At 39.8% G+C, this 17,188-nt stretch overlaps 1 protein-coding gene across 1 annotated transcript in view; it reads left to right on the top strand.

Annotated features, from left to right (window-relative positions):
- LOC122811184 (ubiquitin-conjugating enzyme E2 variant 3-like) overlaps positions 1-17,188 on the top strand; it is a gene marked incomplete at its 5' end in the record, with an annotated part of 386,567 nt that overhangs the window by 317,264 nt on the left and 52,115 nt on the right. Inside the window, 1 exon segment of the mRNA XM_044082856.1 lies at positions 1,653-1,776. Coding sequence (XP_043938791.1) covers positions 1,653-1,776 — 124 coding nt within the window.

Raw genomic sequence — 17,188 nt, forward strand, 5'->3', positions numbered from 1 at the left:
ATGTCCCAAATGCTGTAGCTGATTAAGAAGTGTTTTGTGGATGACTATGCAAAAAGCATTCAAGAAATGTGTGTGCCTAATCAAACTGCATGCTCTTAACTGCTGTGGTATTCAGTAGAAAAACAAATTTGGAGTGTTAGTGACCCTATGAACCTAATATGCATGTAGCTGCATCCTTATAAACTCAGCAGTTCTTCCTGCAAACTCTGCGGACTCTACATAATAACCAGCTTATTGATTACATTACCTTTAGTCCCCTTGTTTTACAAATCAGTTTTGTAATGGTCTTTTTCCATTCTAAAGGGACATTGTATGTTTCAAGTGAGTTTTTAAATATCAAACTCAGTGTATCAGTAATTGCCTTTTTTTACCTTGAGGCTTTTTATGTTTAGTTAATATTTGTGAAGGGTTTTTTTTTGGTCCAGTGTTCCTGTGTTTGTTGTGTACCTTTGTATAAATGTACTACTGTGGTTATAGCTTAAGCTAGAAGCAGTTAACATCCTGTGCTGTGAACAGGTTCATTTTGTCCTTTACTGAAACTTTTCTTCTGTTTACGCGATAATATGATCACCTTGGTTTTTCTAGTCGAATATTTTTAAAAGAGTAGCCTCCTGGTGTCCTTGATGTCTTTGGCTATGTTGTTGAGTCCTGCTCTAGGACTATTTTTTTCTTTAAATACCATGTTTAAAGGTGTAAAACATGCTTTCGTTATCAAACAGAAAAGTGGATGCATGCATCTTCATGCTTGCAAACACTTTTTTGTGAGAAAAGTAAAAGTGCATTTTGATGCCTATAAAAAATATAAGCGACCTCTGAATGCAGAAGACTAAATGTAGTAAGCTGTGTTTATGGAATTAATATTCATAGGAGGACAGGGAGTGGTTAAGTCATTCAGGTTTCCAGCACTAATAATGCTGTAAGGTAAGTAATTGTTAAATTAACACTCTGGCAGAAAATTATATCATTGTTTTTTTGCCAAACTGTTAATTTTTGCAGTTTGACAATTACATAACTAATTTACAGTTACATAGTTACACTAATACAGCAGTGTTAGTGCTGGAACCCTGAATATTAATGCTATGAATATTAATGCTGTAAGCACAGCTTACTACATTTAGTCTTCTGCATTTCGAAGCAATATTTAAAAACTGTTTTTTAATACATGGGTGCAAAACAACCTTTGTTATTTGTATAAAAAAGTGTTCACATGCACAGTGTTACATGGAAACATTTTTTATAGAAAAAACAAAGGTCGTTTTGCACCCTTAGCTATGATTCTACAAGGGATACTTTTTTTTTCTTATGTTCTGCATAGTGCTGGTAATGTTTTCTTGTCATGGCTTATAAATCATTATATTCTTTGTACATAGCAGTGTTTTGCCTTCCAGACTTTGTTACGTTTAATGTTACAAATATTCCATTTACCAGCCACATTCATGTCACAGAAATGTTGCATGTACTGAGTTTGTCTTTATTCTACTTAAATTTGCTTGTGAGAAGAGTACATCTTCTCTCACCTTAAATGTGTAGCTTTATATAGGGAAATGTTGAATACTGGATGGTTAGTTTGATTTAAAGTTTGAAATGAAGAAGTACATATAAAGTAAAAAGGCTTTAAAAGTAATTAGCTTATACACTTTTTTTCCCTACAGAATATTTGAAGCACTGAAGGGAAAGGGTCAAAGGTCTTGGTCAGTTGGTCTTTCGGTAGCTGATTTGACTGACAGCTTACTGAGAAACAGAAGAAAAATTCACTCAGTGTCAACACTAGCAAAGGTATCTGTGAGGACTTTTCCAAATAGTTTTCATTGTTTCATCCATGAAATATCAATAAATAAATAATATGTACATACATGGTCATGTTCACACATTGTGCACAAAGCAAGTAAGAAAATGGGGCACTGTGAATATGACAGGATGAATTAAAACAGTGCCCTCACAGGTTGTGGGATGTGTTTATTTTTGATAAACATGAACACATCTGGCTGATCACACTTTGCCATTTTCAAACTTGACCCAGGCAAATAAATGACTAAGAGCAGTTTGAACATGCGCAAGTCAAGCAAAATGTGTATTCTTATTTAAAATCACATGTAGAATAAATAGCTGTATATGTTAGGGTGACATCTTGACAAAAGAAATAGTGCACCATTAATACATTAGTTGTCTAATGTGGCAACACATATCCAAGCCATCTAATTTAAGAGAAGGACATGAGACCAGAGGAGGCTCATGAGATCATGTAGTGGTACTTTATAAATAGGTACTAGGCCTTTATTTGATGCGATCTGGATTCAGAACAGTTAAGTCTGGAAGAAGACTCTTCTACACAGATGGTATGATCATGCTGGAAAAGCATTGTGAATGGTAATGTCATAAACTTACTACTTGGTATTGATAAAGTGTAGAGCTTCCAGAGGACCAGTTGTAGTGGTTTCTGTGCAACTTTAAACTCTAGAAAACACCTATTTTAAAGCTTAGTATAAATTATTTTTATATGAGGAAATGTGCTTTGAGCTAGTAAGCAATATAAATATGCTGCAGTAGAAATGAAACTGTTTAATTACCTTTGTTGAGCACGCAATAATTTCTTGATTTACTTCTTGCAGACTAAGGGCTGCTTTGAGGCTTATTATGTGCTTATTCAGCACCATCAGGGCTACAGTAGTCAGCTAGACAAGGTTTCATTTGAAGAGGCCATGTTGAACAGGTCAAGGATTTCAATTGTTTGATGTTTTACTGAATGTCAAAATAACCCTCTCTGAGCATATTGAAACAACTGCTAAATCTACTCATGTAGAGAGTTACACTATGCGAACTGCATAAATATATACCACCAACCATTGTATTTTTTTGTCATGTTTCCTTTTTTTTTTTGAAAAAGTTTGTATTACATTTTAATTACACAAATTGATCATGACAATAATTGTATTTAGAAATTTGTGAGCATAAAAAAGAACAATATGAAGAACAGCTATTTACAAGAGTGTCTACTAACAATGAATATTCTCAAAAAATTCCTATACATTACAATTGATATGAATATAACTATTTTTGTTTCTCAAGCAGTTCCTTGAAATTTGTCCATGTATTATAGCAGGAGGTGATTCTAGTAGATCTTGATTTAATGGTGATAATTTCTAGATGACATACTTTGGTTGCAATATTTGTGAATTCTTTGAAAGAGGGTGTAGCTTCATTCTTCCAGTTCTTGGTTATAACTTTTCTCACAATTGATAAAATGAACCATAAAAGAGGGTATTTCATTCTAACACAACAGGAGTTAGAGGTATGAAAAAGAACTAATGACTTGGGTAAAACAAAATTGTCCCCAAATAAAGGTTGTAAAAAAAAAAAAAGATTAATGTTATTCCAATAAGGTGCAAGTGCAACACAATCAAAAAACATGTTTCTAATCGACTTTATGCTCCTGGTTACAGCTCCAACAAACTTGCTTCTTTTTAAACATTAATTCAATTTTTATGAGGTCTATGCAAAAATTTCCAAGTAAAACATTTCCCTCTAATAGAAGAAGTTGTCTGTCTGGAAGATATTAAAAATTATTTTTTATCCTCTTTATCTGAAAGTCTGTTATTAATGCAAGTAAAATACTCCCACTAATTGTCATTGCAACTTTTTCGTTTCTTTCCTCACCACTCTATATAATTTGGATAAGAGATCCTCTCCCAATGTGTTTTGTCATATTAATAGTATTAAAAATTCAATTAATTTTGGGATAAGATCTCTCACCCTTGGTTGCAGTAACTTAATTTTACCTTCTACATATTTTCTGCAAGATTGTATATCTTTGCTTAAATCATATTTACTTGTGATATAATCAGCAGAATGCAGTTTTTCATTATTCATTAATTGCAATCAATATGTCATATTTTTTCTTTAAATGTAATTATTGTGTATAACTTTGAAGTGAAAATATTATTTTGAGTGTATGCAATAGGGAAAAGAAGAAAAATCTGTGTCTTATATGTTGGATTTCTATAAATTAAATTTCTAAAGGTATTTAATATAGTAGAAATGAAATAAAAGTCAGTGGTCTGGTGACTGTTTTGTAAAGTAATCTTTTAGCAACCAATGCAAACTATTGTGTAGTATAAAATTATGATTAGAGTTTATGTTATGTTTAAATTTTATGAAAAGGCATCCTAGAAACTCTTTCCAACTGGCTGTGTAAATATTGTTTATCCAAAGAGAAATTGTTTTTATAATTGATGATAAAGAATATAATTATAGGTCTGGTAGTCCAGTCCCTCATGCTGATGAGTTTCTTAAATGTATTCTGCTGGAGCTTTTCTCCCCAGGCCTCCACTGAAAATGGGCTTTGCCCAACCAGACTTTCCCAGTAAACAAAGACAGACAAATAAAATAAACCTCTTATACTGAAGTTGCACATACTGTCCAAGTTTCAGAAAAAGGTTCGCTGGTCACAGTAACTGCCCACTTCAGATCAGTCAGTTATTGGCACAATGAGAAAATGAGATTCAGACACTGCTATAGCCACTATGAGAAAGACTTTATTGCTGGCTCATTAGAATGTCTTTGAATTGCATACTAGCTCACACTAGCATTGCTAGACCTTGACAGAAGTAGAGCTCTCCCTAACGGCCCCTACTTTGCATTAGCCATGGCACATTCCCATACACACACATGCACATCTATAAATAAACATGCTGTCCCCTTGCACAGTTGGTCACAGTCACAAAAACACACATTCACCCACATGCATGCTTCAGCATGCACATGCAGAGGCACATGCATACACAGACACTTTAACAAACATGCTTCCATCCCCCACACTCGAACACAGTCACAAAAATACTCACCCTTTCACCCACACACATGCTTCAACACACACATATCCAAGCTCTCAATTCCCTTCTTAAACTGCCCTAGTGCGATCAGCCAGGCAGACAGACACATTCATCTTCATGATCCTACAGATATGTGTCACACACACACACACACACATGTTTACACAAATACACATACTAGCACTTCTGCACCCCCACATCTTTGCTGACCTTAACTACACCACAGGTACTCCAGTACAAGTGAATGGGTGACTGCTGTGTTTTTACTGTGATCACTTTTTCTTCCAACAGTCAGATTTTATGCTACTGAGTGATTGTCTGAATTGCGTGCTGAGCAAATCAGAAACTACAGGCATTTCTGGGTGGGGTGAACGTGGCTAATTAGCATTAGCCACTTTCCCAGATTGCTGCATTATCATACAGCTCTGCTGACAAGCCCACCCTATTAGGTGAGGCCCCCATGAGTGAAAAAGCTCATCAGCAGACTGGTCTAAGAATTGGAAAGGGAAAATGTGATAAGGCTTCTGCCTCATGATAAGCATTTCTAAATCCAAGCATTGCTTTAATTCAACCCTTTTTTATGAGTCTGTCTTTGCCAGCATATTTACCTTTCTACCATTTTGTAGCACTGTCATACAGAACTGCCTGTTTTCACAGTCCATTTGACAGGACTGCTTTTTTGCACCACTGGACCTGCACCTCTAAGTGCCTTTTCTTCAAGGATAGGGCTTGCTTTCTTATCTCGGCCCAGAGTTTGTGAGCCCAGACTGCTGCTAGCAGTTCCTCTGTGCTTCAAGGTGTCAGTCCTTTGAAATCTTCACTATCCTTTATCTTTCTCTGATGGGAGGGCCTTCCTCTCTCTCAAGACCTGATATGCAGTCATTGTTCCTCTGCACTGATACATAGCATTTCTTGCTGTCATATCTACAGTTCATATTATATGCCAGCCAGTTACATAGAGAGTAGCACGAGCCTCACTAGCCTGTGTTTTCATTAATCCCATTTTTTATTCCTAATATTTATTTGAGATTTTCATCTTGTTTTTCTTGTCTGTGTCATATGACCTACACATGCTATTAAGTTATATAGTCAGTTTTTATGCTTGCATTGACAATTTCATATTTTTTCTGTCTGTTGGCCATGTCTACTTGCAAATATGCCTCTCTTATAACTCAATGGGCTATTGTCAGCCAGTATAATCAGATAAATAAATGAAGGCCATTTACTGCCTGACTTCCTTCCTTCATATATAGATAGATGCTTGGCACATCTTCACTGTTCCTCAGAGTTTTTATTCTCTCCATTTTACCCATTTCATGGCGCACTACAGGGGAACTGGAGCCTGTCCTGACAAGTGATGAACATAAAGCAGGAAACAGCCCTGGATGGAATGCCAGTCCATGTGCACACTCACATAGGACCCACACAAATACTTAGGGGAGGTTTTGAGCACTGTCTTGTCATCTACAGTGTTGCTTTCATTAATCCAATTTTTTTATTCCTTTATTCTTTGGAACGTGGGAAAAACATACTTTTCTAATGAAAATCGTATGTAAACACTAGATGTGAAGTTGTTCAATCTCGCCTTCATTCTTACTGATGAGTTCGGAGCCAGTCCTCAGCTCCGACTCGGCCAAAATGCAAAAGCTTGAGGTTTTCAACCAGCTCGTGGCCTACTCCATATCCCACAATACACTGGTGCTTCCCCCAGATCTCATTTGCTGCTGCAACAGGTTGTGCGTTTCACCAGCTCTGGCCAGTGAAATTTAAGTTTATTTCTTCTTATTTGCTAATTGTTGCATTCCTTTCTGTTCAGCTAGTAGTACATTAGATTAGTTAGTTGGCTAGCTAGAGGAGAATTATCCTCAGTACTTTTGCACTCCTTTACCTTTAGAATTTCTCTTTGTTGTGTGGCCGTTTTTATTAGGCCTAGTTTAAAACTCCCTCCCTATTATTGAAGTTTGCATATATGGACATATTTCATGGCTAACTTAATCTGTGTGTTACTTGTAGTTATAGATACTGTTAAAGCCCATTTTTTTCTGAGGGCATCTATATATATATATATATATATATATATATATATATATATATATATATCTTGGTGGTGTTTCTTGACAGCCTAGACTTAGAGGCAAATTTTTTTCCTTTAATCATTTTAAATTTAAGGGCTGAGTTGTCTTTTAAATAAGTTATTGCCTGTTTAAGTTAGAAGGCGTTGTGACTTCCTTAGCGTGTGTGTGTGTGTGTGCATGTGTGCATGTGTGTGTGTGTGTGTGTGTGTGTGTGTGTTTGTGTGCAATAGCTTTAGGTTCTGTTAAAGCCCGTATTTTTTAGGGCATCTAGATATATATATTGCTAGTGTTTTCTGCTGTGTGGATTGTTATTTTTCTAGCATGTCTCAGCAAGAGAAATCAAAGTCTGGATTTAAGAAGTGTCCTAAGTGTGGACAAAAAGATGCCCATAACTGACAGACACTCAGAATGTGTTTATTGTTTAGATGAGGTTCACCTGCAAGAGGAATGCTCTGTATGCAATTCCTTTAGCAGTAGAGTGTTGCATGAAAGGAAGAGTATGTTGATTGCTAGGGGCTAGTAAAATCTTCCTTTCAAGAATCACTGGACAAAGACAATACCCAGGACAAGACCTCTATACCTTCAAAAACCTTCTCAAAAACAACTTCTGGGTCGAAGCTGAAAAAAAGGTTCATCGACTCCTAAACTAACAGACAAACCATCTACTTTGGCTCCACAGGTATCGGAACTGACAGTTGTTGGTAGAAGCCGGTCCCCAGTTTTGGAGCTGGTATCTCCTACCCTCAAGTCGCCTATTCTCCAGTCAAGTGGCGTCATCTGTGGCCTCTTCTCAGTCCTCAAGGCTTTTGGACATGGATGTGGATCGTGTGGTGCAGAGACTTCTGCAGACACCGCCGCTGCCCAAACTTTTGTCAGTGCTGACCATCGGGGCTTCGGAACCATCCAAAACCCTTCCTGCTCCTTCCATTCCTCCTCTGACCCAACTTAAGGTTTCGGAGCTGGCGTGTTCGGAGCTGATGATCATGGAACCGTCAGAAACCGTCACCTGCTCCAGGCCTGTCAGTTCCGACAACTCAGACTTTCTCGGTGCTGACCGTAGAGTCTAGGATCCAACACTCGTCTGTTGGGTCTGGAGAGGATAGTTAACTGACTTTTTGATTCCAACTTTGCCTCTCGGGGGTTTCAGCTTGGATGAGTTTGGTGACTACCTCGGGCTCGTACCCCATCGCTTTAGGCGGAGTGAGTCACCTGCCTCTTCGAATTCAGGGGTTCCTTCTCATCGGAGCTGGGGGGCTTTCGATGTCATGAGGAGAGTATTCTCCCCTCTGGATTCCACATCACCAGGACCAGTAACTTCCTCCCCTAAAGTGCCTGTATCTGCCTCTGCTTCACAGATCAAAACACACGAACACAGTTGAGTAAAAGCAGAACACCTTTATCAAACACAAAGCTTTCGGGACAACTCCCTTTCTCAATGATTAACACAAGGTGCAATTAAACTCAGTTTTAAATACACCCACCACATGTCACATGACCTGCAGCCAAAGTCATATGACCAGTTACATCAATATTTAATACATTTTTACTAACATTTTTGCTAAATAAAATGACAATTACCAACTTCTACCATACATACATTTATATTAATTAAAATGTGCAATATCTTGACACTCAATATCCACTCATACAACATCCAGACTTTACTTTTAATATCTAAAAATAAATAAAATATAAAAAGAGCAAATATGTATGCATGCATATATTTTACCATTGAAAAATTCTGCATAAACATTGAGTTAATAAATATTAGATATTAAAAACTCATTTCAAAAACCAAATTCTCAAGAAATACTCATTTAAGACTATTATGCTGCAGCCTTACCAAAATTGGTTTTAGTGATACAGCTGCATTTAAACCAGGTTCAGTGTCTGCTGGCAACCGTATTATCCATTCATATTCCCTCACTTCTAGTTGATTACACATATCATCCCCTCTTAGTGTTTTAGTCAACATGTCTATAACTCTAAACTTGAATGTATGTGTATTGCCACGTTCTTTTATATGCTTGTATAAAGCATTTGTTTCACATTGTCTTCTTATATTGGACTTGTGTTCAACTATACGATCCCTCAGTCTTCTAGTCGTCATGCCCACATAAAAAGACGAACAGGCTGCACATGTTGCTATATAAACAACAAAACTAGAAGCACATGTTGCTAACCCATTAAAATTATAACATTTACCCGTGACAGGGTATCTGCTTCACAGATCTCACAAAAGTGTAGAGACTCAGAACCTCAGGATGCCCCATTGAGCAAACCCTGCTCTTCCAAGACCTCACCAGAAGCCCCCACTAATGAGGTTCCCAGGAAGAATTTATGCAAGAGGAAGCATCTGGATTCCCCACAGGAATCAGTCACTTCAGACACTGACTTAGATGAGTCAGAAGGGTCCCCACGGTCCCCCTCGGAGGATATCTCCTAAAGAGATATCTTGGAAATTCTTAAACAGAGGGGTGGCTGGAAGTCCATTAACCCTACTGATAATGAGTCAGTCCTCCTGAAGGCTTCGGGTCTCAATCCACCACTTGCGTGTCTCCACCTTTTGATGAGCTGATAGAACTGGTCTCTCGGAAGGCATGGGAGTCCCTGGATACCATGGAACCTGTCCCTCGGAGGCCTAATAAATTTATAACTTCTCCCCAGGACAAGGTTTTTCTAACCAAAGGAGTACCTGCTGATGCCATGGTGGTGGCAGCAGCCACCAAGAAGGAATTGTCAGAATCTTCTGCATCTGTCCATCCTCCTAATAAGGATTCTGGGATCATGGACAGATGTGGGAAGCACATGTTTAGTTCAGCGGCCTTTGCTTTCCGATCACTGAACTATGTCACACATTTTACTAGGCTACAAAGACATCTCCTAAAAGAGCTGGGGGATACTGTACAGGGTTCAGAAGCTGCGGGGGTATCAGATTAAGTAACTTCCCGGCTTGCTACCCTCAATTCCCTTGTAAACTTTTCCATGCATCTGGTCTCGTATGCAGCTGATGGAACTAGCAGGGCACCAGGTACAGGAATTGCTCTTGGGAGACATTCCTGGATGTGCTTATGTTCCTTTGCGGAGCCCTTTAAGTCATCCTTTAACACCCCTTTCGATGGCTTGTCCCTTTTTGGACCCTAAGTGAAGGAAACTCTTAACAGGTGTGAGCAGGACGGAAAGACTCTGTCTGTCATTAGAGTCCATTTTCCACCCCTACCAGACCTTACCCCAAATGTCAAAAGGGAGGGAAGATGTGGTTCCGTAAAACTCAAGGAGCTTTCCAGAGCACACATAGTGAACCCCCTATAGAGGCAGAGGAGGGGGGTAATAATGGAAGACACTGTCCATGCAGCAGAGGCGGGTCCACAGAATCAGGGTGACAGAGATCAGTTCTTTGGAAAGCCCTATCAGCGCTCATGAAAGGGGGCCCCGCCTGTCCATCTCTGGAGGCAGTTGGGGGACACTTATCTTTGTACCCAGACGCCTGGCTAAAAATAAAAGATCTCTGGGTACAAAGCATCATATCCAGAGTATACTCCATTCCCTTTGCCACCCCACCCCCTCTTGTAAGGAAATCCTGGACGTTCCACCCAGTCACAGGGCACAAGCAACTGTAGAGATTCAAAGTTTGCTAGGAAAAAAGAGTCATCCAACCAGTCTTGGCAGGCCAGAGAGGATCCGGAACTTACTCAAGGTTCTTTTTAGTTCCAAAGGAAACAGGGGACTGGAGCCCCATCTTGGATCTCAGCAGACTAAACAAACCTGTCAAAAAGACAAAGTTCCGGATGATCACGCAGCAGTTGATACTTCCCTTTCTCAGAAAAGACAATTGGATGTGCTCGATAGATCTCCAGGATGCGTACTACCACATCAAAATGGCCAGACCATCCAGAGATCATCTGTGCTTTCGGCTGGGAGCCAGTCACTATCAGTTTTGAGCTCTGCCCTTTGGTCTCACTACAGCCCCTAGACTGTTTGCCAAATGCATGGCAGTAGTCACGGCTCACCTGAGACGTTTAAGATTCCAGGTGTTTCCATACCTAGACGACTGGCTCCTCACCGGCACCACCAGGCATCAATTTATGCAAGGAAGGGACACAACCTTAAACCTCTGCAAATCAGTTGGGGATTACCATAAATTCAGAAAAATCTGCCTTGTTGCCATCCAAACATACCTTTTTTATAGGAGCAGATATTGATACCATTTCCATGACTGTAAAACCTTCACCAAAAAGAGTTTGTTTTCTACAAAAACCCCGGTCCTGAATCTTCTATCAGAAGAAAAAGCCCCAGCTTCAGTGGTGCTCAAATTATTGGGGACAATGGCAGCAGCAATCATTGCAATTCCTTTAGGTCAAATGCATATGCGTATACTGCAATGGCTTCTGTTCACTCAATGGTCCTTTCAAGAACTTCCAATGTCACATCAAATTGTGATAACAAACTCATGCAAGAATGATCTTCGCTGGTGGCTAAAATCTCAGCAAGTAACAATAGGTTGCCCCTTTGTTCTACCCACTCCCATTGCCACTGTGACCACGGACACCTCCCTGATAGAGGGTGGATGGGGCATTATCAGGGAAGAACAGCCCAAGGCACGTAGAAGGAACATGAGGCTCACCGGTATATCAATGTCCTAGAGATGAAAGCGGTACTTCTAGTGTTGCAAGTCCTTTCAAGACTCCCTTCCTCTAGGGACTATTGCAATTCAGATGGACAACATGTCAGTGGTCTGGTTCATAAACAAAGAAGGAGGAAGCAGATCTTACCCCCTATGTTGAGAGGCTCTGAGTGTATGGCAATGGGCAACTTTCACCCAGCACTTTCTGATAGCAGTGTACATACCAGGGAAGTCCAATGTGATAGCAGACAAATTGAGCATAGCAATTCTATTGCCTCCCGAGTGGTCCCTGAAACAAGAAGTGGCGGAAAGGATATTCCGCAGATGGGGCCAGCCTTTCTGCGACCTCTTTGCAACTCCAACGAACATGAAATGCAGCAGCTATTTTGCCCTAATTCCCCTTACGGGAGATTCCCCAAGGGACGAGCTTGTACACAGTTGGCCCCCGGGTCTCCTTTAATGCCTTTCCACTGATACCTAAAGTTTTACAGAAAGCAAAGACTCTGGGAAGGACCATCATTCTAATAGCCCCTTACCGGCCTTGTCAGATTTGGTTCCCCTTTCTTCAGCCTCATCTATTGGAAGAACATTGAATCCTGGACCCATTTCCAGATGTTTTGATTCAATCATCAGGGGCTCTTCATCCTGCCCTTCATGCCCTCAAATTGACAGCTGGGCTATCCCCAATTCCAAGAATAGCCAGGTTTTAGAACCTCTCAGCTGCAGCTCAGCACATTCTAACATCCTCTCATAAAGCATCTACCAGGAAGTTATACCTTAGTAAGTGGGCGTGTCACAATATTGACCCATATCTAGCTTCAGTGTCATCCATTTTAGAATTTTTTACCACATTTTTCAACAAGAGGCAGCTGCAGCAATCATTAGGGTTCAATTGGCAGCAATTTCCAACTTTTATCTGGGTGATCAGGGGTCTAGCATGTCTCACAGTCTCTCTAAAGCATTTCTTAAGGGTACTGTTAATTTGAGAGCCTCCATTAAATCCCCGGTTACACCATGGAATCTAAATTTTGTTCTTTCACAAATCATCCTACCCCCATTTGAACCAGCCTCATCTTGCGATCTGAAATATCTATCATGGCAAACCATTTTTCTACTAGCTATTACTTCTGCTCAAAGGGTTTTAGAGTTGCAGGCCTTGTCCATAAAACCCCCATATTTGATTTTTCATAATGACTGAGTTTCACTAAGGGCAAACCCGTCATTTTTACCTAAGGTCTGTTCACAGACAAATCTCAACCAGACTATAGAATTACCTTTTTATTCCCCCAAATTATACTAATAAGATGGAACACATGCTGCACAAGCTTGATGTCCACAGGCTCGATTCTGTCGACACAAGACCAAGGACTTTAGAAAATCAGAACAGCTCTTTTTTTCATTCTCAGATTCAAAGAAAGGTGCTCCAGTGGTAAAAACCACCTTGTCAAAATGGCTATCCGGTTGTATCTCCTTTTCTTATAGTTCTGTTCACACGACATTACATAAAAAAGTAAAGGCCCACTCAACTAGAGCTGTCTCCACATCTTCAGCCTTTCAGGTCAAACTACCAATAGATTCCATTTGTGCAGCGGCCACATGGTCTAGGCCTCATACCTTCATCACTCATTACAAGGTGGATAGGGCCTCCAGGGACAGGGCCTCCTTTGGTTCCAATATGCTGAGGAATATACTCCCGTGAGCCACCCAAGAAAGATGGTGCTTGGGACGCTAACCCATCAGTAAGAATGAAGGCGAGCTTGATCAACTTCACATAAAGAATTTGAGTACTCACCATAACGTTCCATGTGAGTTGTTCATCTCGCTTTCATTCTTACTTCCCACCCTCCTACCCACTTCCAGTTTTTTCTTGGGGACCGAGAAGTTGGACAACTCTTGGCAGTGTTGGTTTTTGTCTGGTTTATTCTTGATATTACTATTACAAGTTTTTATGTTATCCTTATGTTAGTTGGCAGCAAACAAGATTTGAGGGAAGCACCAGTGCATCATGGGATAGGGACTAGGCCACGAGCTGGTTGAAAACCTCGAGCTTTTGCATTTTGGCCAAGTCGGAGCCGAGGATCAACTCTGAACCCATCAGTAAGAATGAAGGCGAGATGAACAACTCACATGGAACGCTATAGTGAGTGCATAACTTCTTTTTTAATGTGCAAACTTCACAGAGAAGACAACCTAGTTAGGAGCCTAGACATGGAATGAAGTAGAGAACTAACCACTGTGAATCAGTAATGCTAGCTTCTTTTCCACTATGCAGCCCTTCTCAAGGTACTTAATTTGCCAGTGCTTAATGTTGAACATTTGATAACTAAAATCAGTTGGCTGTGGATGTTTATTCAGGTTCATATGTCATTTTTGTAAAGTAGTTTCTGAAATTGCTAGGCTTCAATCTTAAAACCATCACCTTCTCTCCTTTATAGAACTGCATCTTCTTGTGACAGATTTCAAGAAATTATAAATCTTGTGTCATTACTTCTTTGAAATATTTAGCAAACTGTCTGCTCTGATGGTGTAGAAGGATAAACCCTGACTATGGCCCAGACAACTCAGGTTTGATTAGCAGTTTGAATGCTTGATGGAGCTGTCAGGAGAGGATGGGCATGACCATCCTGGAAGGGGGGGGGTGACAGGGTGGAGTAGGATGTATAACTGCCAGAGCCCCTCAGTGGAAGGCTAACATTACATAGTCCAGCAAGCCACCATCTGATGACAGCTGTCATTAGTGAGTACTCGGGAACATGCATTCAAAGAGATGGGTATTGTGTGAGCCTTTGTCGATATGGGATTAGGCTATTTGAATCTCCTCGTAGCTGGGATGCTGGTGAGGACACAAACAGCCCTTTGGGCTGCCTGAGTGACTGCACCCCGAGGTGGCTCTTGCTTTCATGATTCTGTGGTCTCCTCAACTCACTAGAATAAATGGGCTCAAATCCATTTTAGAGAAGGGCTGTTAGCAGCAGGCAGAGGAGGAGAAGAAAGAACATGAAGAAATGCCAAAGTAGCTAGACCTCCTTAATGCACGTTTTACTTCTCTTCCACATTCCAGACTTGTTTACTGTTTAACTCAAAATAAATAAATAAAGTAATAGTCAAAAACAGTGACTGTCACCTAGAATCAGTGTTCACACTGTATGGTATAAAAAAGTAATGCAGTTAGATTAATGCTACATACATGGCTGTTGTTAAAAGGAGAGGGATCTGTGCCATATTGGTACCAAAAGTAGGCAAGTAACATTTTCTTGTTACTTAATAGTTTTTCCTGTAGTTAATTTAAACCTTGTTGTAGTAATCAAAATGTCTTATTAATGTTGTATGGTACCATATTCTGTTTATTTTCTGTAACTTATTTTGTTAAAGTAGAACATGCTTTTTTTTCTAAGTCAGTGCTAACTGCATTTCAGTTTTATTGTCCATATTTACTGGTTTGACTAATGAGGAATAGTGCTGCTTCTGCAGAGTTATGGCTGTTCTTCCTTGACTGTGCCCTTCCTAAACTGTTGATGTTCTGTTTGGAGCCTTAGTTCATTAGCTGTCATGTTCCTTATGTGGAATCATTATTTCCATGCCTACCTATTTATTTTCTCTTCCCCTTTTCCTCTTGCCTGCAGCCCAACTTAACCATTGTCTTGTGTGCCTTACCAAGCTGTCTGATTCTTTCCTTCTTCCAAGGGATGAGAAGCAGACCACTAGTGGGCTCACCAGCTCCCCAATTCTGTGGTGGACACTATGCCCATTGCAAGGCAGGCAAGCAGGAATCCTACAGCCTATTTGATTTTCATCATATTGATCGCTGCTGCAGTAGCCTTAGTTATATGGGGTATATCCTGCCAAGGGTATAGCAGCTGGCCAGCTTCCAAAGCTTCAGGCCACCGTCCAAGTACCCAAACTGTCAAGCAGCTCAAGCTGCCCACTTTGAGGCTTTTGAGGATCGGTTGGCTTGTGCTTTCTTTTGCTGAACTGATAAGTTCCCCTTAGGGAAAAACCTTCCATGTTCTTATATTTACTGATATTTTATTACTTTCTTCTTCAGGAAGGTTATTTTAAAGGTAGGAGTGTTCTGATTTAACGGACTCTCTCTAGAGTAACATACTTTTAAATGGAGTACTTGTTTTTTTTTCTGTCAGTTTAAAAGTAGTGCAAACAAACTGATAAACAGTTTCTCCATTGAAAATATGTTTTATTTTTCCATTATGGGGCTGCCGTACTGTTTGAAGTACTTTTTACAGTCTTTTTTTTTCTGTCAAAAAATGAAACTTTTATGCAGTGATAGTTTTACAGGCATTTGCTACTTGTCTTCCCTGGGAAAGAGGCACCAATGGTTTAACCATGGAACAAATTGTCGGTCCCACAGTCTGTACTTCCAGCCCCAAAAAGAAAAAGCTAAGCAAACAGCCTTTGCCACCACAACAGACAAGCAACTTATTGTGGCCATTTGTTGTATCCTCTGGCCACTCATCTTTTACCCCAGATCTCTCATGTGTAGCACCTACAGCCATTATGAACTGGGAGTTAACCATGCCAACTGTGGCTGTTGGATTCCCCTCAGCAAGGGAGAGCCACTACTGGTCCTGAGAGAGGGAAAGAGGGAAGTTGTCCTTGTTGTTTCAGAATGCTGTGCCCATCCTAGGGAATCAGCAGCTGCCATTAGTAAAAGGGTTGGCCCCATTTTTCCTGTCAAAAAGAAAACAAAAATCAAGCATGTATCTACTCTTCCTCAAATTTCTTTGAATAGGAGTAGTTTACTCTGACTGGCTCAGGGTTTAACTCGGGTTGTTGATCCTTCCTATAAAGCAGTTTCTGGCAAAAGTAGGAAGGATGCCACTTTTCCTGAAGAGATTCAAGATTCTGAATCTGAACAAGAAGATGCAGGGATGGATTCAGGTTTTAGTGCTCAGATTTCTGATTCAGACTCAGACGTGAACTCAGTTTCTGATTCTCCATGTGAGTTTTTTTTCTTTCTCTGAGACTATTACTAGAATGTGCCACTGTTTTCAGTGGGAGAACACTGAAGTTTCTCAATCCCTCAGAAAATACTGTGAGTTGTTAAAGAAAGATTTTCAAAAACATACACCCATTCTCCTGTTATGTCTGCTGTAGAGGATGTGTATCTTACTGTCTGCAGTTCTCCTGATATTCAGCCAGCTTGTCCCTAACAAGGCAGATAAGATGTATAAAGTTCTTCAGTCTTTTAAATTTTTATCTAGTATTCACAAAACTGACCTAGCCGCTATAGCCTTAGTTGATCTGGCTACTCTGTCTGATAAGGATGGAAAAATTGATAGGTATGGGGAAAAAGTGTATAGTTGTGCAGCTTTATTTTCAGAATTTTGAATTGTGAAGTTCATATGTTAGATTGTGAAAGTATGAAGAATGCTTTATCTGCAGTTTCTACTAGTGAGGAAAAATCTGATTTAAATAACTTGATTTCTTCTTTTGCACAGGTCACAACTAATTTTTGCAGTGTGTATATGACTTTGTTGATACGTTTTCCAAGGATGTGGCCACTGTCACTGTTTTAAGTAGTTGTGTAGGGCAACGTCTCACTTAAACCAATTTTGAAGCTTAGGTCCCAGCAAATTTAAACTTTCAAAATTTGGTAATGTATGGTACACAATTTATGAGATGGCACACAATGATATTTTGTT

Source organism: Protopterus annectens, chromosome 9.part0 (genome assembly GCF_019279795.1).
Source record: "Protopterus annectens isolate FY-2018-M chromosome 9.part0, PAN1.0, whole genome shotgun sequence".
Taxonomy (NCBI): Eukaryota; Metazoa; Chordata; order Ceratodontiformes; family Protopteridae; genus Protopterus; species Protopterus annectens.